This window comes from Crinia signifera, chromosome 7, assembly GCF_055691185.1.
Source record: "Crinia signifera chromosome 7, ASM5569118v1, whole genome shotgun sequence".
Lineage (NCBI taxonomy): Eukaryota > Metazoa > Chordata > Amphibia > Anura > Myobatrachidae > Crinia > Crinia signifera.
This window is the reverse complement of record NC_139223.1, coordinates 79,606,073-79,629,360: the sequence shown is the minus strand read 5'-3', so window position 1 is coordinate 79,629,360 and position 23,288 is coordinate 79,606,073. Positions and strand designations below refer to the sequence as shown.

Genomic DNA, 23,288 nt, shown 5'->3' with positions numbered 1-23,288 from the left:
GAATATGTAATGAGCGGCTCGGCTCCGGCGCCCCCTGCTGGCTGCTGTGTAAAAAAAAAAAAACATATATTATTTTTAAAATTAAATATATATTCATGTGCTTACAGCACATGAATAAAAATAGCATGCCCCTCAGAATAAAATTTTTGATTTTTTGACACCAAATGTAAAAAACAAAACACTTTATTTTAAAAGTTCACATTCCACTTCACCATAAAAAGATAGCGATTGCTACTCGGTGAATCATGGCGAAAAAAAACTTCAAATGTATTCGCCATGTGGTCATTGAATAGGGTGATTCACCGTTTTTGTCAGAAATTCGCCAAACAGCACAAATTCGCCATAAAAACCTGGCGAATCAGGCTCATTGAATACCGCCCAATGGCAGAAAAGCAATTCCAGCAGGAAATAACTTGCCATCAGTTTACCTCTATTCGAAATGTTCGACTTGTAGCAGGTGATAAGCACTCTAGTAGCTCCTCCTCTTGGTGTACCCCGATTATCTTGTAGCTTACAATCTCTAGCAGCCTTAAAAAGCAGATGAAATTCAATTAGCAGAAGATCAATCATTCGGAAATGTTGTTCAAGTTAATGCATGATTTTTACCACACCTGTAGTAAAACTACATCAGATTTGTCTTGACTCCTCTAAATGTTGTTGGAGGCAATGTGGTTTTGAGGGTTCCTTAATCCATATATTTTGGTCCTGTCCAAAAATTAAAATGACTATGGCCTGCAGTCTCTGTTTACCTGATGTTCCTCCCAGAAACTGTTTTCTCACTTCCCTACCTCTATCGCAGGTGAACATGTTTACATTATAAGTCATACACTTATAGCTGCCTCAGCGGCTATAGCTAAATATTGGACAAGAGCCGATCCAACGGTTATCGAAGATCACATCTAACATGCAGAGCCGTTTTGAAATGGAAACTATAGGTTTAAGTACTCTATGGCATCTCCCCTAAGCAAATGGCTGGCCTGGTCAACCTATTATTCCACTGATATTGTTTCAGGCTCTGGCTTACAATAAGGAAATGGTGTTGCAAGTATCTATTCTACTGATTATATCTACCTTTACAAGGCGGACCTTATATTACCATGGATTGTTAGTAGTTTGTATTTCGCGCACACACACATTCTGTTTTACGCTTTCTCTTTTTATTACAGACTTTATACTTCTGTTTTTCATTATGTGTATTTATGCAGATTTTAGAAAAACCTGTATTGTTCAAATGTTTAATAAAAATAATTGAGTTAAAAAATAAAAATGAAATACATTTCGTATACATTGTATTTGGTTTCAGAACAAAAAGCATCACTGTGAAGGTATTAAGCTCATGCTAAATTTGCATGAATACCACACCGTCCTGTTGTATAGCCCCATCTGCTGGTTAAAAAGCACAGAGAAAGATCATACCAAAACACCAGGTTACGGAAAGCAGCACAATATGTTCATACAAGTCAGCAAAGAATAAATGGTGCCTTTGTCTGATGCTGCATTGCACTCCATACTATACCTAGAAAATCCAGGACAGGTCTCATGGCATTGAGTAAAAAAAAGTATAATCTCCCTCACAAAACACTAAAAAGCCCCACAACATAATATTAGTATTCTTATGCATATACCGCTAAGCTTGTATTTTCACCACTTTCATATTCATTCATATTTAAAAAAAAAAAAAAAAAAATATTACCGTGTAACAAATGTAACAGCAGGCACACATTTTTCTGCATGCTAAAAGAAGATACAGCCAACTAGAAGATATTCCTGGGAAAGAACAGCTAAATGCCCATACACACTGGGCGATTTTGAGCTGAAAGCAGCTCAGTTTCGTGGAGAGTCTTCCACCCCTGGGAAAAATCGCTCAGTAGGAAAAAAATAAAAATCGCTCAGCATGTATGCACTGAATGATTTTCACCCCAGCGATTCTCCCAATCATCGTTGTCCATACACGCTACGCAAAATCACACAGTGTGTATGGACCATATGATATTACACTGAAAGCTCTACTGTGACAATCAGGTAAGCTACTCTAACATCTATCCATCCTAAACAGAGGAGAGTGCAACAGGAACAGTAAATCTCTCATCACAGGCTTATACACAATGCAATGTGGACAACTCCAACACTGGTTGTGCACAGCGTATGCCTCATCTATGCATTGCGCGTCATTTAGATTAGTCAACACCTACAACAAAAAAAAAAACTTAAGCTATTACAGGATTTGTGTATTTGTTCGGTAGGAACAAAGACAAGACTGTAAAGATGGAAGGACAGGATTGAAGCGCAGCTGCAGGGATTTGTGCAGTGGTTCCGTCCATGGCGAGGAGGATTACAAGCAAAGTTATCATCAGTCTTTCTTTATTGCCTAAAACACTATATTGGGAGGGTCATGTGTTTTTAAAAAGAATTAAGATTTTAAAATGCTTTACCTCAATTTACCAGATCCCTTCTCTGAAAGTTCAACAGCTCTTTTACATTCTTCTAGAAGATCTCTTACACAGCCATGCTTGTCTGGGTATAGTGTTATTTCCTATTAAAAAAAAAACGCACAGCATGAACACTAGCCACAATAAGTAATGCTGCTTTTAAAATGTAACGAAAAATAAACGAATTGTTCATCTACTTTACTTTGACACGGTAGGTCAGGGAAGGGAACAGGTTTTAACATTTTGTTACCAGATTTCATGTTTAACAAAATGATATGAATGATGTCATGGATATGGAACTCTGCTATTGACAACTGTGGCAGATAAGCCTGTTTTCAGAGGGAAAGAAGGATTTCCTTTTTTAATAGGTAGGCATAACTGATATACCTTGCATAATAGTGAAAATATGGCATTAACAAGAAATGTACATATCTGTAATATATCTCATAACAGTGGGACACCTGACAGGTTTGGGGAATTTCTTGTATGCTATGTGTCTGATAATGGAGTACTAGATATGTAGTAGCTGCATACAAATACTTCCAAAGTACTAGTATGGAGGAGACATGTTCCTAAATGTATGGTGTATGTGCTGCAGTGCAGCTACTGACTGGGCAGTTCAATCAAGAACCAAACTGGAATAGTCCATTATAAATTATAGCTGTAGTCCAAGCAAAGCCAGTGGACTACTAGACTAAATTGCAATATTATAGACCGAAGAATCAAAACGTAAAATCTTTGGTTCATTTTGTACATCCTAACGTAGGCGATGTTTTTGCAGTGTGTGTTTCTGCTTTCGATCCTGCAGGGCCACGCATCAGGATCGAAATGAGAAAGTGACCCTAAATCGCACAGTATTAACAGCATTCGATTCAATTTGATTTGGACTATATATAGTCCAAATCGAATAGTGAGTGACCCTGAATCACACAGTGTGTACACAGTATTAGCCTCATTTGATCCCGATGCCTGGCCCCTGAAAGTAGAAATAAGACTGTCCAGGCAAGTCTACTTCTGCTCCTATCCGCTAGATATAAAAGGGCAGCCCTGCTGCTCATTGCAGCATGTCTCCGGTGCCCCTGGGAGGTCCCGGCAGTCACTGATATCTGCTGCCGCCACATTGTACTTTGTGTGCACACTAACTGCATAACTACAGCTGGAGTTCAACAGCATAACTGTACAAATAAGCTATAAAAGGCAAGCAGCCAATGCAATCCTTACCTCTTCTCTAAACTGGCTATTCAGCCATATACATTTGAAACTCCTCCTGTTCTCAAAGTCTGTGATTTTCATTTTAAGCTGGAACACAGAAATCAGTCACTTGCGTCATCACATTACAGAAAATAAAATCCTATTTCCATAGAAACACATACCTGCTGATAATACAGTTTCTTAGGCTGTCTAGGCTTGAAGAATTGCAGAAGGTCCCTTAAAGTTCCTTCATAATTATGCCTAAGAGGGTTTCCAGGACCATCCCTGTAACTAAAGATATTACAGATGTGTAACAGAAATTAATGTTCACTTGATCATCAAGCAGGGAGATACCTGCATTATCAGATTGGGTGACTGGCATGAAAAGCAGTGAGCACACATTATCCTAGCTACAAATCAATAACATACATCTGCCAGTAATAAACTAGTAATAGAAGCTTATCTGTGATTGTTCCAAAACATGTACAAAAGGGGTTTAAGGCCTGTACTCCAAATTACTGGGAGGCTGTTTTCATATTGCAACCACCCAAAAATAAATAGACTATAGGGGCCTTCACACAGGGCAATTCCAGGGCATTTTCTAAGCACTCTCGCTAGACCATTTAGAAAACGCGCCTACAGATGGAGCCTTTCATTCAGCTGGAGGCTGGCGAAGGGGGCGCACATGCACAAGACTATTGCGCGCCCTGTTACGAAGGATTTCTCTGTTGGTCCCCGCCCCCCCTCTAACTCTGCCCATCCCTGAAGTGGAGACTGGCAGGATTTCTGATCCCTGCCGCCGAGTGACTGGGATGCATGTGCGTGTGAGACGTGTCCCAGTTAGATGGAGCGCCTCTCAGCCAGCGGGGACATTCTGACCAGCCCTGGAGCTGAATGAGAGGGGCTCTATCTGTACATCACTACATGTGTAGGGGCCATAGCGATAGCCATGCACTGCTCTGCGCGTCGCTATTGCCCGGCGATTATTATCCAGCATGTTGGATAAATCTAGTTAAAATTGCCAGTCAGGGCCAGTGTTCTCAGCAGAGAACACTGGCCCTGCCAGATGCCTCAGGAGCAAATCGCTGTGCAGCACTATGTGCCGAGCTTTCAGTGATCTAGCATCACTCAGAACGCTCAGCAAATCTTCCTGTATGTTAAATCTTCCGACTAGTGATTAAAGTAACAAATGCACTTTGAAAAACAAGCCCGCCAGAAGAGAATACTCTGATCTGAAGAACATTTTCTGGATTTGCAGAAATGTGTAAAATTGAAAGATTCTACTTTTAACGTAATTTAGTAACTGACAAAATCAGAACACTACAAAGGAATCAACCTGTGCAATCCATGAACGAGGATACAAACATTTTTCTCTAAGTTAACATTGAAGGAACACAGCACTTACCCTTGAGATTTGAAAAACTGTAGAAGCATTGGGTCAGTGTTGAGTCTTTGTGCAACAGTCTTTGCAACCTTTTACAAAAAATATAAAAGAAAAGTGTTTACTTTATTCATTCATTCTTTTTCTCAACCTCCAGTGTATTTAGTGTTCATTGTAGCACCCCCGTCTTTGAAAACCCATGCAGTTCCTCTTCCCTGCCTAGGGTGTTTGTCTGCTGTAGTGCTTCTAGCACAGTGTGGTCTGTATATCAGCAATGATATGCCAACCAGACCTGTGCTAGAAACACCACAGCAGACAGCGACAACCCAGGCAGGGAACCGGAACTGCATGGGTTTTCAAAGATGGTGGGTGCTAGAATGAACACTAGTATTTATTCAGTTTTATTAATATTTACTACGATCCACATCCCCTAAACTTTAATGTAATATGTGTTAAATGGATTTTGGATACCCCATATTTAAATGCAGAAAAGCTACATGTTAATGTCAGTCATTGGGGAAATCTGTTTTGCACTCATCCTTTGGAAGGCACGGTCACAAAGTATAGACCAGTGGTTCCCAAACTGTGTGCCGTGGTTCCCTGGGGTGCCTCGGAGAACTTGCAGGGGTGCCTCAGGTTGGTGGTCCAGAACCAATTCAAATTGTTTATGGTCAATGTAATAGGCAAAATCAGTGCTTGTGGTTTTCAATGATAATATAACATATGTGGACAAACAGAAGTGAATCATTTTCTTCACCACATACTGTAACAGGACCTAAGCACGACAGTTAAGCACAACTTATTTAAATTTTATTTATTTTTTATTCTTGGTAACAAACTTTTGGCCATGGGGTGCCCTGACAAATATTCTGATACTCTAGGGTGCCGTGATTCAAAAAAGTTTGGGAACCACTGGTATAGACGTTTAAACAAGAGTATGGGCACTTATAACAATAAAATAATGAAAAGTTCAGAATTGTTAAAGACATCAGTGACGGAAGCAACAGTAATAATTTCAAATGCTGTATGTTGATACAGTCAGAGGTGCCATTAAAGGGGTGTGCACACGGTGCGATTGCCTTGCTATTCGATCCCGATTTGATCAGGATCAAAATCGCACGGCAAATGCATTCAATTTAGGCTATATAGTACAGATCATTCGATTTCTGTTCTATTCTGCTTATAAAAGCTTAATAAAAAATAAATAAAAAATAAAATCGACCACTCCAAATCATGTGTACCTACTATTAAGATAGCAGATGTTGCAGGCAACCTCTTTAGAGAATACCCTCATGTAAGGGCAACTTTGGGTCATCATCTTAGTGTCCCCAAAACGCTGGGGACATTTTACACATACGAGAGCAGTCATATACCGAGACACGACTGAGAACGGTCACGACACGCCTGCGCTTTTGCTAACACACCTCATTATCCCCAAACAGCCTTTTGTCAATCTCAAATGGCACTTGGTGTCAGTCTAGTCTACCCGTAACTGCTTATTTGCGATAAAGTTTAGAGTGCATCTGAATAAAGCCTGATGTCTTTTGCAAGGCAATACAAACAGAAACATTTGTCCAGCTGATAGGACATTGGTGGAAGTACAAAATAAACAAATTACTTGGTGTTCTTTAGTTTATCAGATGTATACAATTGCAAAAAAATAAAATAAAAAAAAACCTGCAAAAGAAGGTTGCCTAAACACGAAGGAAAACAAACAAAAACTAACAGCGAATACATACATGCGAGTAATTCATTCTGTTAGACAATGTAACAACGAATCCTGGATCATTAGGAATTGTTTTGTCACAGAAGATTACATCGACACGGTGATAAAGGTCTCTGAAGTATTCCTTAGCAGTCGCCAATTCACTGTTCTCATTCTCGGGATCATCTCTAGACAAGATGAGAATAAATTGAATGGTGGGTCTGGAAACTTTAGATCTAATTTTTCATCCACTGTTCATACAAGAGACAAACTAATAATATCCCATGATCAATACAAATAGATATGTGGGTGGGGGGGGGGGGGGGGGGGAGGAGTTATAAGTAGATGGAGTTTATTAACAATAAGGCATCAAAGCTACTTCCCATAAATTAGCTTACAGGAATCCATATGTGAACAATGCAGTGAATCAATTACATCCCGCCACGCCCTACCATCTCCGGCACAGTCCAACACAAAGCAAGAGACGCTGCAAAATACGGGGCTGGATCTACAGTGCCGCACGAGAATCTGATCACACGGCACATCACCCCCTAGAGCGACACAGGCAGGGACATCTGGTAGGACTAATACAATATTTTTGAGGGGCTATTGGACTATGAAATACTGGATTGGCACCCATACCCCTTCCATGAACAGAATACCGCTGGTTTTAAACACCAGTTAACAGTGCTGAGAAACACCATTTTTATTATGCACCACATTACTTACAGTTTGACAATAAGAATAGTAATGAACAACACATTCAGCATCAATAAATACAACAGAGCATACCATAAAGTTGTTTGGCATTAAATGGAATATACTCACTTTTGGAATACTATAATGTCACCATCCATAAGCTCATCTAGAGCTTTGTCAAGGGACACATCATAATCTTGAATGCGCTCAGTTAAATTCGGTTTAACTTCCTACAAAATCGAACAAAAATTAGATCAACACTGATAACCCAGCAATTCCACCCGAGTTATAAGAAGGGATAAACCCAGGTTGCCCCGCTCTATAATTGGTGACCCATGTTTAGTGTGAAAGCGTCGGACCTGGTTCGGAGCTTTGCGTTGTGAAAGGGGCATAACGAACGTCATGGACTTTGAGTTAGGAGCATTCATTCAAAAAGTGCCAGATTTTATGGGTCATTTTCTGTCTAGCAATATGAAGCAGAAGTCATCATGCCAATGTATGACACGTTATTTGAGTTCCCATGTCTGATACGCTTTATCCAATAATACAGAGATACTACTATAAAAGGTGGCCATATACTGTGCCATGATCACACCTGTTATGGGCTGGATCGCAACGTATGCGATTTGCGTGCAATACGATCCAAGGGCATTACATACTTTTCGTAGTGTGCGATGCCCGCGGGAGCGTGCATCACACCATGTATGGGCACCTTTACTGTAACCATGTGTGTGTCTTTGCTGGGGATGGCGGAGGACTCGCCACCCGCCATCCCCCGCCCCGCGCCATCTGTATGTCGGAAGGGGACGCGCGTGCACGAGGTGCACGCGCGTCCCGTTCCGACGGAGCTTTTGCCCGGGTCCCCGCCGGCTTCCCCGGGTCCCCGCCGGTCCACACCGCCCCCCCGCAGCCCCCCGCAGCCCTGCCCGTCTCCCTGAAGCTGGAGACGGGCAGGACTGCACCCGCCGCGCCGCCTCGCCGCCCGGCTATTGAGACGCTCGTGCGTGGGAGACGCACGAGCGTCTCATTCAGCCAGAGCGCCAGATTGCTGGCGGATCGCCAGGGACACGGTCCTGGCGCTCCGCCAGCAATAACAAGCCCTGCTCCATCTGTAGCTTAAATTCACCATGCTCACAGTTATACTGGTTTGCGGTTCATTTTATTAACTGGAGTGTAAAAACTGGTGGTAAAATCATTGTGTTTACCTGGGACAATTCCAAAAGAACTAAATTCAGAGGATATATACAGGGTAGGGCAAAAATAAAGACCTTGATTTTAAAGGTAAACAAAAAAGCCTTGGTAAATGCTATTATCAGTATATGGAATATAGTTTATTTTCTAAGTGGTTTTGTAGTCACTTTCTAAAGTTTTGCATCACTTGGCGGGTCATTTCAGGGGTAATCACTGCAATTTCCTGAGGAAGCTCATTTGTCTAGGTTAACCAGCAGAATTTTCATTCCAGTCCTCAACAGCTTCATGACAGGCCTCTACACAGCCAACGGGGAAATCTGATTGCCGAGGTCTGCCGACATCACTCAAGAATCATTAAAGAACTGAAGGCTGCTATACGCCAAGAAACTAAGAGGACATATTCAAAACCCATCGAAAATAAACTGCATCCCAGGCACTTTCAGAATATGTTCTAAAATTTTGAACAACATTTGCCAAGCCTTCTTTGTAATTGGCTATGATACATCCTTAGTCATTCATTAACCCTTTGAGTGCCAACGTTGCTGTGAGATCCGCAAAATATTTGCTAAAACTGGCAGCTTCACTCACAGCGCCTGTTCTTTTTTGGGATGCAATATTTAACCAAATTTTATTAATTGACATGGCTCTATTAGTATTTATTTTTACTAAAAAGAAAAGTCCCTGTAAGGGACGCTGGCATTTTTAATGGATATTTTAAGGATCTCTCACAGCAACGTTGGCACTTAGTTACGGACAGGCCACTTTTATAAACGGTAAATGCAATAAAAAATTTTTTTTTAAACTATTATTGAATTAACCATCCGATGAAAAGGATTATATATTTATACCTCATAGAGGATAAGATTAGTTCCTTGCGGAAATCCAGCTCTCTCACACATCACTGGCAATAGATCACCTATAAGAAAATGGGGCAAGTTAGGATTGCAGAACCAAAAAAAAAAACCTAAACACTGAAGGGAGAAATTAATTGTGAGTGAAGGCTGCCCATTACTGCTGCCAGGCCATTTAAACGCCGGCAGTTGCTTCCTTTTTGCACCATTCGCCTGGCCGATTCTCACAAACAATATTGTGCGAGGTGCGGTTGCCACCCTGAATCAGCAGAGCGGATACATTCACCTGAATTCCCGTGTAATAGTCTAAGTCACAAGAAACTTACGTATTTTACAGGAAATAGGGGTGTAGATATGTCCACAGTAATTTAAACTTCGGCTTTTTGGATCATACATTTTTAAAAACAGCATAACATCATCTGTGAAAGAGAAATGTAGATTAATTCAAAACAGTAAGTAATGGTGACAAAATCTGCGCAACTGTTAGAAAACTATTAAAAAATATAAATTCTTGGCCGTGGTATGGGTGTCCCCTTTGACCACCGCCCTGTGTCCAGGCATGTATAAAGATGCCTAAAAAAGGGAGGAAAACGACACACACATCCTAATGTAATGAAGCTGAAAACATTTCATAATCTTAAGACAATAAAAAACTCAAAAATGTCCAGAAGAAGAAAGAATAATATTGAGAGGATAGCCTACACTTACGATCTTTGTCAAACTTGGGAAGTGTTGCCCCACTGGCAGCCATTTCCGGATCTACAGTTTCCAAAAATATTGTCCATGGATTTTCATTGTCACTCAGCTCAATCATCTATCAATGAAAAATATAAATAAAAAAAATATATATATTTTTAGGCTCTTCTACGGAAACTTGCAAATAAACTTTTGTACCTGTGTTTAAACCCTTTGAGTGCTAAAATCTGAGATGCGCAAATATCCGCTAAAAATGCCAGCATCTCAGAGATGCACAAAATATGAGTGTCAACATCTGTGAGAGATGGAAAATATCCACAAAAAAATGCCAGTGGTCACTGGCATTTGTTCTATAAATTCAAATGAAAAAAGTGGTGTAAAAATAAAGTAAAAAAAAATTATATTTCCTATATAAAAAAGGTATTACAGGTTAATATGATGAATACAAATTTTTGCTTGCCAATTTTTACACCAATTTTGACAAATTCACTTGGCACTCAAAGGGATAATAAACATTTACAGAGCCTCCACTGTCTTGCTCATGAAAAGGCAAAACAATTTAGTTACAAGAGTTTATGGTTATGGTGACTGGGTACACACCATCAGATTTGCATGAACTATATACAATAATGATCTCATCGTGCATATCGTTCAGTGTTCCCACTAAGTAGCTAACGATAACCCAGATCATCTGAACATGCAGCTCAATCTGACGATCTAGTCAGTGACCACATTAGAATGTAAGCTCTCACGAGCAGGGCCCTCTCTCCTCATGTGCCTTTCTTAGAACATATAAACCACTGCCACCCTGATGATTGCTTCAGTGTCCTGTCCCCTGATGCAACTATTCATATTTACCATGTACTTGTCCTAAACTGTCTTGTACTGTAATTTGTTATGTGTTTTTGATTATAACTATGCTCTGAAAAGCGCTGCGTAATTTGTGTGCGCTATATAAGAAACTGTTAATAAATAATAAATGTTCGGCAGGGGTCCCTATGTCACTAAACCATATCATTCAGTGTTTACCCACGAGTCATCCGTTTTCGTGGCACAGTCAATATTGTTACAGATATCGGCGGTGACAAAAATCTGTGTATATGGGGCTTTAGAAACACTGAGTGGGTGGAGTTAGGTTAATCTAATTAAATAGAATCAGCTCCTTCTGTACTATTATTTCAATGGGTACACACCAATGTCTCCCTCACATGTCCCTTAGCCCCAAATCCAGCATCCCGATGGAAGAAACTTATTGCAGGATTTGTGATGTATTGGGAGGTATTGAAAGTGATATACTATTAAATTGGTAAACGGTCATGAAACTCGCAAATTAAAAAAGGAAAAATTTCTACAATATTTATTTAGTTAAAGACTTTAAAACAAACAATTTAAATACAAAAAGCCACACTCTTTTTTAAAAAAAGACACTATCATCGAACCAAGGAAAGCCATATTTAAAAAATGTCAGTAGCTGAGTTTTCCAGGGTCAACTGGAAAATTAACTGTAAACTCAAATGTTTCCCAGGCTGGCAATAAATTAATCTTATAACAGACTTATAGTACTGACTGGTTATAGAATTTATTGTGTTTATCCTTAGACAATATTTTGATAAGCAGACTGCAAAAAAGTCAAATGGTGTGTAGACACGGAGATCTTGTTTCCACTTAAGTTGCACTATTCGATTTCTCTATGGTTTTAGGATTTTCACTTTTTGACATTAGATTACTATCTAGTATTGGCTGGAAAGTCTACTTCTCTACCCAATTTATACTACACGGGAGCACTCAGATATTGAATGTGGCAAAAACCATTTGATGCCCATTCAAATTAATGTCGATTTGAACTATTGTATATAGTCAAAACCAAAGGGAAAATCTCACTGAGTACACAGCTAAAGACCTGCCATATGCTTTGGACGGTGTGCGATTCTAGCTCTTGGACAATTTTGACTATTTGGCTAACTGTACTTTAGATGTGCTTAAAAGGTCCATACATACTGGGCGACTATGCCCAGCGTGTATGGACAGCGATTATGTCAATCATCGCTGCGGGGAAAGCTGCTCAGTTCATACACACTGAGTGGCTTTCCCCCTCCCCGGCGCCAATGGAGGGGGGAGGATGGCGTTGCATAGTGCAGAGCTATGCAAAGCCATCCTCAACGCCGCTCATCTGCTGGTATAACCAGCAGATGAGCGGCTTTTCCGGCAATGATGCGGGGGCGCTCATCGCTGGGGCATACACACTGGGCGGCTTTGAACTAAAAGCTGCTCAAACAGGCTGTTTTGAGCGGCTTTCAGCTCCAAGTCGCCCAGTGTGTATGGGCCTTTAGACTATTTTGCAATTTGGCAATAGGCCAAATACATTCTATATGTAACGTAGTCAAGATAGACCTACCTGCACAGTCTATTTTTCTATTCAGTACTGCACGCGGCTGAACACTGTGCACTTTCTATTTGATTTTGACTATATATTGAAATTGGATAGCCAGAATCACATCGTGTGTCCGCAGCTTTGAAATACTCCTTTCACAAAAATGATCACACGTCAGACCAACTCAGTTATTACTAATAAGCAGGTGAATCTGCAGTCACCGGCCCCTGTCTAAAAGAACCACACTATCCCCCCAAGAGCAATGGTCGATTTATTAAGCAAAATCAGTTGACTAGAGGAGCAGGAACAAATGGGCTTTTGAGAATACAACAATATGCCACTACATGATTATGAATCCATACTCTAAATATCCCCCTGTTTTCCCACTATAAAAAAGGTAGAGGCAATACTATTTCAAAATTATATACTGTACATGTAAAGAGAAAAACAAAATTCTGTACAGCAAGAAACCTTGCAAATCTATTGAGAGGCAGGTGGTCTGGTACTAACGCCTTCAAAAAGGAAAAAACCTTTTTAATAAAAATAGTACTACATGGTTAGTAAAAACCCTCACACACAACCTATATATAGTAAAAAATAAATAAATAAACCACAACTGATAGCGTCCCTTTAAACTAAGAGGATACATCTAAGAATGCCACACTAATTACATTCAGCACATGAATCCAGAAGAGAAGTGAAGGCTCTCAATATATATTGAATATTTACAGTTTTGCTGCTATCTGCTTCATAATCCAACATTGCTGGCCTTTTAGTTCCATTGCTCCGAGCCTGCATGGGCCATAACCGAATTTGGTCTTGTGGAAATCCCTGCAAGCGGTAAAGAGAAGTATCCACGTTTACTTTTAAATCTAGTTATAAAAATGTGAAAAAAAAAAACCTAGAAAAATTTGGTAGTAGTTTTTAAAAGAAGTTTCTGTTAAACTAAATTATACATCTAACAGAGCAGCAGTTTCTTTTATTTTACATCATTTCATTTTTCTACAGCTTTAATATTAGCAGAGAAATAGCTTACAATTCTGTCAAGTAAATGAATGTTACTAATACCTAAAATGTTATTAAACAGGTTTCCATAATGTCGCATCAGGCTGTGGTATGGGTCTTCTAAAACATGGCTGGTCTTTAGAAGTCTACAATGACTTATTTTGGTGGATTATCTTACCATTGTCTGTGACAGATTTTGAACAAATTCAGCCAGCGTGGAGTTTTTTAATACTTTGAACACAGTGTATTTAACTTTCTCTTCGTCATACATGTCATTCCCTTGGTGTCCACAGAACTGGTCCTCTGCTACGATCTGATAAAATTAAATATAAAAGGTCACAATTATATAAACATTTCACCAGAAAGAAATAACGAGTCCCTACACATTACAGTACAGATACGCACCCTCATACATCTTTGCTGCAGTCATGCCAAACTGGACCTTGTGGCATGCCAGGGCGCATGAGAATCTACTAGCAGCAGGCATCTTTTGACAAAAATACAAGTTATGCTAGGTACACACCAGAACGATCATGATCGCGATCTGTACCCAGTTGAAGGGGTCATTTTCAAATCGCGACTGCAGCAGGTAGGATCTGCAACACACGCATCGAATTGGAATCTGATCTAAAACATGCCCAATTCACATACAATCGGACAAGATTGTATCGAAATTGGGAGAAATTAGGCCAAATAGTTCTGGTGTGTATTCAGCATTAGTCGTAACAGAATGAGACTAGGATGCACCAGGACGCTGTGCACATGAATTTGATGCGACACTCATATGTCTGTGTGGGACCGAGCATCTGTACACAGCTACAATGTTGCAGCTGCAACTTTTTTCCAGCGCAATTTCTGTTCTGGTCTGTATATAGACCCAGTAGCACAAAATATACAGGCGTTTCATCTAATTAAATCAGCATGGTCAACTTTGTGTGGTATAGCCGCATTGCGCTGTGACGAAGATGCATTTTTGGCAAAAAAGAGAAAAAAAGATGCCTGATGTTAGAGTTGCAAAGAACCTGGCAGCTCACTAGTGCCAGGCATCTAGCACTGCATGGCATATTGAGGCTAGAGATGTATGAGGACACATATGTATGTTCTGGATACATCACTGTCAGCTGTGCCCCAATTACAATTTTTTTTTTTTTTAAAGCACAAAACCAAGACAAAATATAATGAAACAAGTTTAAAGAGGTATATTTCATGTTTTTGACAGATCACAGACTGGAGATTCAAGAAAAGGGAATTCCGTGTTAGAAATTCAAATATCCAAGTTCCTTTACGAAAATAGGAATGATCAGCACGTTTATGAAGACAGATCACAGCTGATACGTCCTGTTCGATAGGAGTCTTCAGGTATTAACTTTATCTAGAAGACTATGAAGACAATTGGCAAACTATAGACCCTACAGACAACCAGTCTATACAACAGATAGCTTACCATGATGGTTGGTTTTGAGTTACACAGAAAAACAAAAAGGCCTAATTTTATTTCACTAATGTCTAACACTAACTGAAGAACTTTAATTACAGAATGCTCTATGCTTTATCTGTTTTTCCTCTATGTCTTCTAACCATGAATTGATGTCGACCAAAGCGAGCAATTTATTTTAAAATGAAAGACACCTGACAGCAGGCGCAGCCGACTAACCTGCACTTGCATGTACAGATGAGCTTCCTGTCGTTCCTTTCTTTTCTGAGCTTCTATCCGCTTCTCTTCTTGTAGCCGCTCAACAAGCTGCTGGGGAATATCATGATCTGTGACCGCTTGTAAAACCTCATCTAAAATAAAGATAATAAACAATAGAAAAACGTATTCTTGCATCTGTTCCAATGCGTAGGCATAAATATATGGGCTGGTATAGGTCAGTATGAATTACTGCCACTTCTGCAAATGGCCACATTACACATACTTGCATTTCCCATAGCACCATTCATCCCACTGCATAGATGTATATATACACAGATCTGATGGGCAAGTCATTTGGGATCAAAATTATATTTTACAGTATGCAAAGATTTTTATTCTATTTTATAAACCAAATAAACATTATTACATACATACATATGCAATGCTAACTGGAAACCAAATGTCCATCCAACAAAATGCTTCACTTTCATGTTATTTGGGAGTTTATTCTATTCTGGGTGCTTGGAGTCCCTATGCTGGTGGTAAAACCACATGGCTCTGGGTGGGTTCCACACAATCAATTATAACAAAAACTTATTTTATTACTACATTATGCAATTAGGTGGCAAGCAGATTTGATCTAAGCTTTTTAATTATTTATATAGACTTTTGCTCTGTTTATTAGAAAAGACTAAACTACTTCCTTTTAGAAACTTAAAATAAAAGGAACATCATTTTGATCTCCAAACGGTCATCGGGATCAAAAGGTTTACATGAGGATCGACACAAGTTTTTTTTTTTTCTTTTCATTAATTTACCATCTATGTGCACTATGATCGGGAAAAGTAACCTGTGCCTGGTTGCATTGGAAGTGGATAAGGTACCTTACCCAAATCTTCCTAAGCGAAGCAAGACCATAAGGGTACATGTTTCACTAATGTGGCACAGATATGCTGAAACATACAAAATGACACCAATGGCAAAGCAACAAAACAAAGAAAAATGTTATATTTATCTATCTTGCATTGACCTATTGACTGTTTATCTTTTTGATAAATCGGTCCCAAACCCCTTTGTAAAGCGCAACGGAATATGCTGTGCTATATAAGAAACTGTTAATAAATAAATAAACCCCATAATTGTATAGTGGGCGACAAGTAGATTTGAAGACACTTACTAAGCTTGGATTCCCTGATGTAAACCAGCATGTAAGCATTTGTACAGTGCCGTACAGATAAATCATCATCATGGCCTCCATAATTATGCTCAATAGCTTCCTCCTTTGTACATCTTGAGACAACGTCATCATCAAATTTACACCACTAGAGAAAGAAGAAATGCATCTCAAACAGCAGAATAACCAAAGGATGTCCATGAGAAGCTGAAACACCTGCCACAACTACATTTTCATGTATCATTTCATGGGATGCCTACAGTAATAGCTATTACATCCATTCGTGTTTACTGCATTCTAATGACAACTGCACATCGAGGTCATGTTTTCATACAATTTGGCAGCATCAGATCTGCAATACACTTGTTTATAAGGATTAATGAAAGCAAAATATTCTGAGGCTACTAAGTTCTCTGGAAATAAGAATTACTATTATAAACCTGTATTTTACAGTAAGCAACAAAACGCCAAACAGGTCCTAATGTAGTAAAACAACAAGGTTATGAAACAAAACAAGTTTCAAGGCCAGGCATAATACATTTCATGTAAGAAGTTGCAATTGGAATGTATGAAAAAGTAAAAGAACGGTCAAAAGTCTAAACCAGGGGTTGCTAACTCCAGTCCTCGAGCGCTACCAACAGTTCAAATTTCCAGCTCACATCGCAGGTACACAGGTGCACTCATCACTGACTAACATTTTAAAAGAGCCACAGGTGGAGCTAAATACTTCACTTGTGATTCTGTGAGGAGACCTGGAAAATGTTAACTCTTGGTAGCGCTCGAGGACTTGAGTTGGCTACCCCTGGTCTAAACTATTATTGGGGTTCTGACAATGTAAAACTTGACTTCAGTATTCTGCTGGTTCAGTGACAATATTCACTCTGAGAAATAATTCCCATCTACATTTATCTGCATCATATTTTAGGGCTTCGTTTTCATCATCCCATTGTAACGTGGAGAACTGCAGCAGATATTGGAGTTTACATATTTTTCAGATTAGCAAAGTTTAGCCCCTGAAGCTAACGCCACCTGACAATGCAGCCTTTGGGCAAAAATTGGCCCCTTGGCCATGGCTGCCATACATGCATGGTCAGTAGACTGCACAAGCACGAGTCTCTTTAGGAGGAGTGAAAAGACCAGTTCACTCCAAACACATCACAGGGATGGTTGTCATGCATATGAATAAAAAAATCGGAATGACAGTTCATTTCTTATTGCTGATAATTGATGTATATATTTCACAGTTAAAACATTAATTATGCAAGGAACCTATTTTTTCAGACAATGTAAAATGTATATGATCTTGTATAAAAAGTTCCAAAAGATATCAAGAAAAAAAAAAAAAAAGTGAAGATGCTTCACTAAGTGTTTGAATCAATTAGAAATATTTGATCACCAAGTATTTTCTATTTATTACGCAGAGAACCAATAAACAATCTAAGAGGGAGCCAATGGCAGCATGGGGAAATACAGGGCAAATTCTTTAAAGCATTGTAAAAAACAATATACAAGTATTACTCAACCACTATGCTAGAATAGTATAGCAAACACATTATTGTGGGCAATCACTGCCATGTAGAATAAATTATCGATGATTTAAAGCAGCAGTATTTTTATTTATTAACTACCTTTCCATTGCCTTTATCATCCTGATCACATACGTCACTGTAAATGCCTCCAGTAGTTATCTATTTCAGAGAAAAAACAATAAATTTAGGAGAATATTTGCAGGACGTGGGCTGCAGACCGACCTCAGTAAATAAGCAGTTCTACTCTTCATGTTCTCTAAGTAGCCTTCAAAATAATGAAATAGTAACTTTAAAATATAGAAACAAATGTTAAAGTAGAATGCATAAAGAATTAAACACATTCAGTTGGACTGCTGCTTTAAATTGATGAACGGTCACTGGTCCAGGGCAGTATTGTACACCACTAAGCTAATAATCAAAGAGAAAAAATAATCTCACTCTCTCTCAAAAGGTAATCCGTAATAGAACACTAAAATGTTATACAGGTTGAGTATCCCGTATCCGAATAGCCATTATCCGAATTATTCCGAAAACCATACATTCCAGAAAGTAAAAAAAACTCACTGGGGACATCTGTAACAGCACTACTGAGGGAATGATATGTAACTGGCACTATATATGTACAAGAAAATTATTGCTTGGCATTCAAATTCAATATCTGAGAAAGTACACAAATTTTGTTTCATGTTTTGAAACCTTGTTTTTTGAACAAATAAAATATATTTGTGTGCATTTCATGTGCTTGATGTGTTTATACAGCATAAATGCAAGATACTTCAAAATACATCCTTGAAATATTAAAATATTCCGAAATACGGAATAATCCGTTATCCAAAATTCTCCTGGTCCCGAGCATTTTGGATACGGGATACTCAACCTGTAGTTTTAAGTCACCTTAGTCCCCTAGATTGGGAAAACACATACTTTGCCTTCTCCTTTGGGATTCAAATAAACAACATAATGCCCTCCATGGTTGTCCCCACTGTGCACCAACACAGCGTGTAGTATGTAGTTTGCAGGATCCTTGACATCAGGCTTTTGCAGGAATTCATCCAGGGGCAATTGTTCAGGAAACTCAAACCTGACAAAATAGAAGGTTAAACCAAAAGCAATGACTTAATCTTCTGATCTGGGGGAACTTGACCAATGTAACTTATGCATGTAAATGATCTATACTCAACGAACCACTCATACAAATTCCACAAGCTCATCAGTACAAAATACAATTTAAGAGGGGAAAGTTGAAGCCATCATGCTTCTTGTACATAGCTTTTCAGGTGACCTGCATACTGTATGCTGCATTTCAACATTCTATCACACAGAAACAAGGATCTCAGACATTATTAAATCTTCCTTTGTTACTTTAAATCAAATTACAACTTTTAATTATGTATGAGCATAAATGAAACAAATGGAAGGAAGAAAGATTAAATTGGGCACAGCCAAACTCTCAAGATGTCTGCTGCCCAAGGCCTACTGTCTAGATAGAATGATTCCCATGCATCTCCTGGACAAGTCTTGTTCAAGTACCAAGCAATGAAAGGTCTACTATTAATGATTACCTGTCATTGATTTTGATATTTTGATCGGTCTGAGGATCATACATGAATCGCATTAGTTGAAGATGTAAGACAGGTGGTAATGTTACAAATTTTACACCTTTTTCTGCCTCCTACAAAAGAAAAAAGACACAATAAAGAACAATTATCTTTAAATTTTACCAACTTAAATTTTTCTGAAGTATGGGGTTTTTGATAGGAGGTTAAAAACTTAAAGGTTTCTATGAAAAAGTGAGAACGGACAGGTTAGGTTATAAACATGGCAGTCCAGTCGGTTGCAGCAGTGTAGCATGGATATTAGAACTAGGATGAAAGTTATTATAGGCAGCATTCACAAAGTAAATGTATTTACCTGCAAACCATGTTCTCCGGCATCATACTTGTTATCACCATCTAGCTGTTCAACTGCTACATAGTCAATAAAGGACTCAAAGACTGCAGGAAAGTAAAGCAAACATATTACAACTATTATCCAACAGTTTATCGAAAGTAGTTATTGGTTACTGGACTTGGATTTGCACACAGTCAAAAACAAAACAAAGGCAGAGGTAGCCAACTCAAGTCCTCGAGAGCTACCAACAGGTCGTATTTTCCAGACCACCAAGCTGGTGCACAGGTGTATTTATTATTCACTGACATTGTAAAAGCTCCACAGTTTGAGCAGATTACTTCACCTGTGATTCAGGGCGGAGACCTGGAAACGTTAACAGTAAGCTCTCGAGCACTGGAGTTTGCTACCCCTGCTCTTTTGCTGGATAATTGATAGAGGTAAAAAGTGCATTGATGTAATTCAGCCTGACCAGTAAAAACGTTCAATGCAGACTGAGCTAGTATTGTAAAATATCTGTTCATAAATTATTATTTTTTAAATCACCCAATATAAAAAGTAAATAACCATAAAAAAAAAAAAGAATGCCAGGATGTATGGCATATTAGCACCCGCGAAGTATCGCATCCGATAAGGTCCATAGATGTGTGCCAGTGGTGACACACACCCATCTGCAGAGCAGGGAAGTACCAGGCAGGAAAAGCGCTCCCCCCCGCGCTGCATCCCCTGCAGCAGCAGGCAGGAGTTTTATAACTCCAATACAAAAAAATGGGCATACGCTAATTTTCTCAACCAATCAGCGGCCGCTCATTTTTAAGGACAAGTCTGAGTAGTACATGGGGGCCTTTAAGCACTAGACCAGGCATTCCCAACCACGGTCCTCAAGGCATATTAACAGTGCAGGTTTTAGCGGTATCCAGGCTTGACCGCAGGTGACTTAATTAGTATCCGAGTGATTCGGATTAAACCATCTGTGCTGAAGCCTGGATATCACTAAAACCTGCACTGTTGGTGTGCCTTTGGTGTAGTTGGGAAAGACTGTGAGGTACGTGCGTTATGGTCATTCTGCAGGAACACATGTCTGGATTCTCTGTATGGAGAAGTCAGGGTCGCTCCGTTGACTGCCAGGCTATCGTATGTATCCCTTTAAAAGAAGTACTCTTACACAAATGGTTTATGGCAGAATGCTTGTTTTGTTTTTTAAACCTCAACTAGACATACAGTAGGCCTTAGTGTAATAACCTGCGCGGTGCAGGAATGGGTGCGATTAAGGCAAGCTAGCCTTTATTTTTTAGGCACCAATAAATTGAAAAGGAAAAACTAGGTTGACTTTGACTTTTAAAATGATTGCAGCTTTATAAATAGAGGCCGATGCACCAGAATCATACCTGTATCTCACAGGCTATTAAATAAGGCCCATAGTGGAAGATCTATTGATGAGGGATTGTATTCAGATGCTAGGGAATCGTAATTGCATTATTTCTAAAGCTCTCAACTATTAATTTTTAATGCAAAGTGATTATGCTCTTATTAATATAAATATTGTAGGAAAATCACAATCTATGTTTACATTGCTGGCCACTTGTAATTAGTGTGAACCTAGAAATGGACAAATCTGTTAAAGTGCATGCAGGGTCTTTTACATTCAAAACTAATGCGGTGTACACACGGTCAGATTCCTTTGCTATTCGACTTACGATTTGACTGCTATGCAATCTTTGCTAACTCTGTACTATTTACACAGATTTCATACGATCTACACTATAAAGTCATTTCTGCACTGTCTATTTGGCTTTTCGATTTCAGCTGAACGGGAGCGCGCATCGGGATCGAAAGCTTAAAAACCATGTCATATCTCCATAAGATCCTGATTTTGACTATATAGTCATAATAGAATGTCAAATTGTACCGCGTGTACACAGCATAACTACACGACATAACTTCATAACAAATATTCTTCTCACAGTACTAATGGGTCATTGCTCATTTTTCGCCAGCCTAAAAAAGGTACGTCTTTAATATAATAAGTACAATAAGGTTTCAACACTGTTAACACCTTTAGGTTTCTTTAACAAACGGGGGTATTCAATCTGTGCACCCACCTATTCAATGCTGCCGCTAATGACAGCATTGAAAGGTGTAAGATCTGACTTTTTAAATAGTCGGATCTGTTTTGTTAGAAACCAACACGAATTATGAAATTCACAGACTTTATTTTTAACAATCTGCAGAAGTTTACGCAGTCTAAAGTCGGAAGAATGTAAAACAGCTCGAGATTCTGTCTTGTGGGACGTTCCGACAGTCAGAATCATGGATTGAATAACTGAAAAGACCTTTGCTGTCCTTTTACAATTAACAGATTTAACTAGAAAGGTTTATACCTTAGTAATAAAATGCGGTACTCACTGTTTTTCTTTCCTTTTATACTTAGCTGTATATCATAATAGTCCTCTATCCGTTCAGACCGGTAATCTACATGTTTACACTGTATGTATGACTGAAAGAAAAGGAGTTATTAGCACCCCTGAGTGAAAGAAAACACTACTGTACTTTCTATTAGGAAACTAAACAATACACATACCACCATCTTTCCCCGGAATAACTTTGGAATAGTTCCTTCTACACATGTTCCTTTCATTTTGTTTTCAACATTGTCCAGTAACTAATAGGAAGCAAAGAAACAAAATGCTATAAAAATGTCTTAAGTTGTCAAATATAAAAGAAAGTCTATTGCCATCAACATTGGGTATCACATTTTGGGGTCCTAGCAACAAATATCAGAAGTCTGCCTCGACACCTCTACAATCCAACAATGATGAGAACTGCCATTTTTAAAACCACTGACAAGGAACACAGAACTCCAAGCTTGGAAGCCCTGCAGCAAAACAAACACTGGTATTCAAAATAACAAGTCTGCTAGTGCATACATAGGGCTTAAAAAAAAATGGAAAAATCCCTTACTATATTTTAGGAAAACTGGAAATGGCAGAATTCATACAGGAAATAGCTAAGATCATAGCCTTAAAAAAGTCGAAACATCAGCATTTTACATAAAAATAGTGCCATGCTTGGTTCTTGGAAAATGATTTAGATCAGTAGGCACACATGTATGTAAAAAAAAGGTAGACCTGGGTATTTTAGGACAAAACCACTTGTGTGTTAAAACATATTTAAAATTGAAATAATAATAATAATTATTATTTTAAAAAATACACTATGGAGAAGGGCAACTGATGCAGCTAGAAAGAGCACCATCACCACCGCTGCCCACATGGCACAGCACCTATATGCTCTACACTAATAAGCAGCGATGAAGTAGACTTGGGAGTGCTCAGGGTGAAGAAACAAAGCACTCCTAATATGGGCTATTAGCATATGGTGGATAGTGGTCTATACATGTTTGTTGCTATGGTTATAGGTCATATTCTAAAAGGTTACACATTTTGTATAAAAGGACAACTTACCACTCTACATAATTCCTGGACATCATGTTGCATAAAGCTGTCTAAAGTTTCCCATCTAAAAACAAGACAATGAATGAAAAGT

General features: G+C 38.9%; 1 protein-coding gene across 2 annotated transcripts in view; it reads right to left on the bottom strand.

The window, feature by feature from the left end:
• The window catches only part of USP7 (ubiquitin specific peptidase 7), a 75,786-nt gene that overhangs the window by 4,281 nt on the left and 48,217 nt on the right, over positions 1-23,288 (bottom strand). Inside the window, exons 8-28 of one of the 2 annotated variants that reach the window (XM_083153369.1) lie at positions 23,207-23,261; positions 22,324-22,404; positions 22,149-22,239; positions 19,767-19,849; positions 19,418-19,527; positions 18,780-18,936; positions 17,955-18,014; positions 16,330-16,474; positions 15,174-15,304; positions 13,698-13,832; positions 13,244-13,345; positions 10,156-10,261; positions 9,774-9,866; positions 9,445-9,512; positions 7,535-7,635; positions 6,741-6,894; positions 5,026-5,093; positions 3,803-3,905; positions 3,651-3,728; positions 2,433-2,533; positions 429-528 (exon numbers count right to left, since the gene is read on the bottom strand). In XM_083153369.1, the coding sequence (XP_083009495.1) occupies positions 429-528; positions 2,433-2,533; positions 3,651-3,728; positions 3,803-3,905; positions 5,026-5,093; positions 6,741-6,894; positions 7,535-7,635; positions 9,445-9,512; positions 9,774-9,866; positions 10,156-10,261; positions 13,244-13,345; positions 13,698-13,832; positions 15,174-15,304; positions 16,330-16,474; positions 17,955-18,014; positions 18,780-18,936; positions 19,418-19,527; positions 19,767-19,849; positions 22,149-22,239; positions 22,324-22,404; positions 23,207-23,261 (2,122 nt within the window). Of the gene's footprint in view, positions 1-428; positions 529-2,432; positions 2,534-3,650; positions 3,729-3,802; positions 3,912-5,025; positions 5,094-6,740; positions 6,895-7,534; positions 7,636-9,444; positions 9,513-9,773; positions 9,867-10,155; positions 10,262-13,243; positions 13,346-13,697; positions 13,833-15,173; positions 15,305-16,329; positions 16,475-17,954; positions 18,015-18,779; positions 18,937-19,417; positions 19,528-19,766; positions 19,850-22,148; positions 22,240-22,323; positions 22,405-23,206; positions 23,262-23,288 lie in introns of both variants that reach the window. The other variant, XM_083153368.1, reaches the window with a different exon arrangement.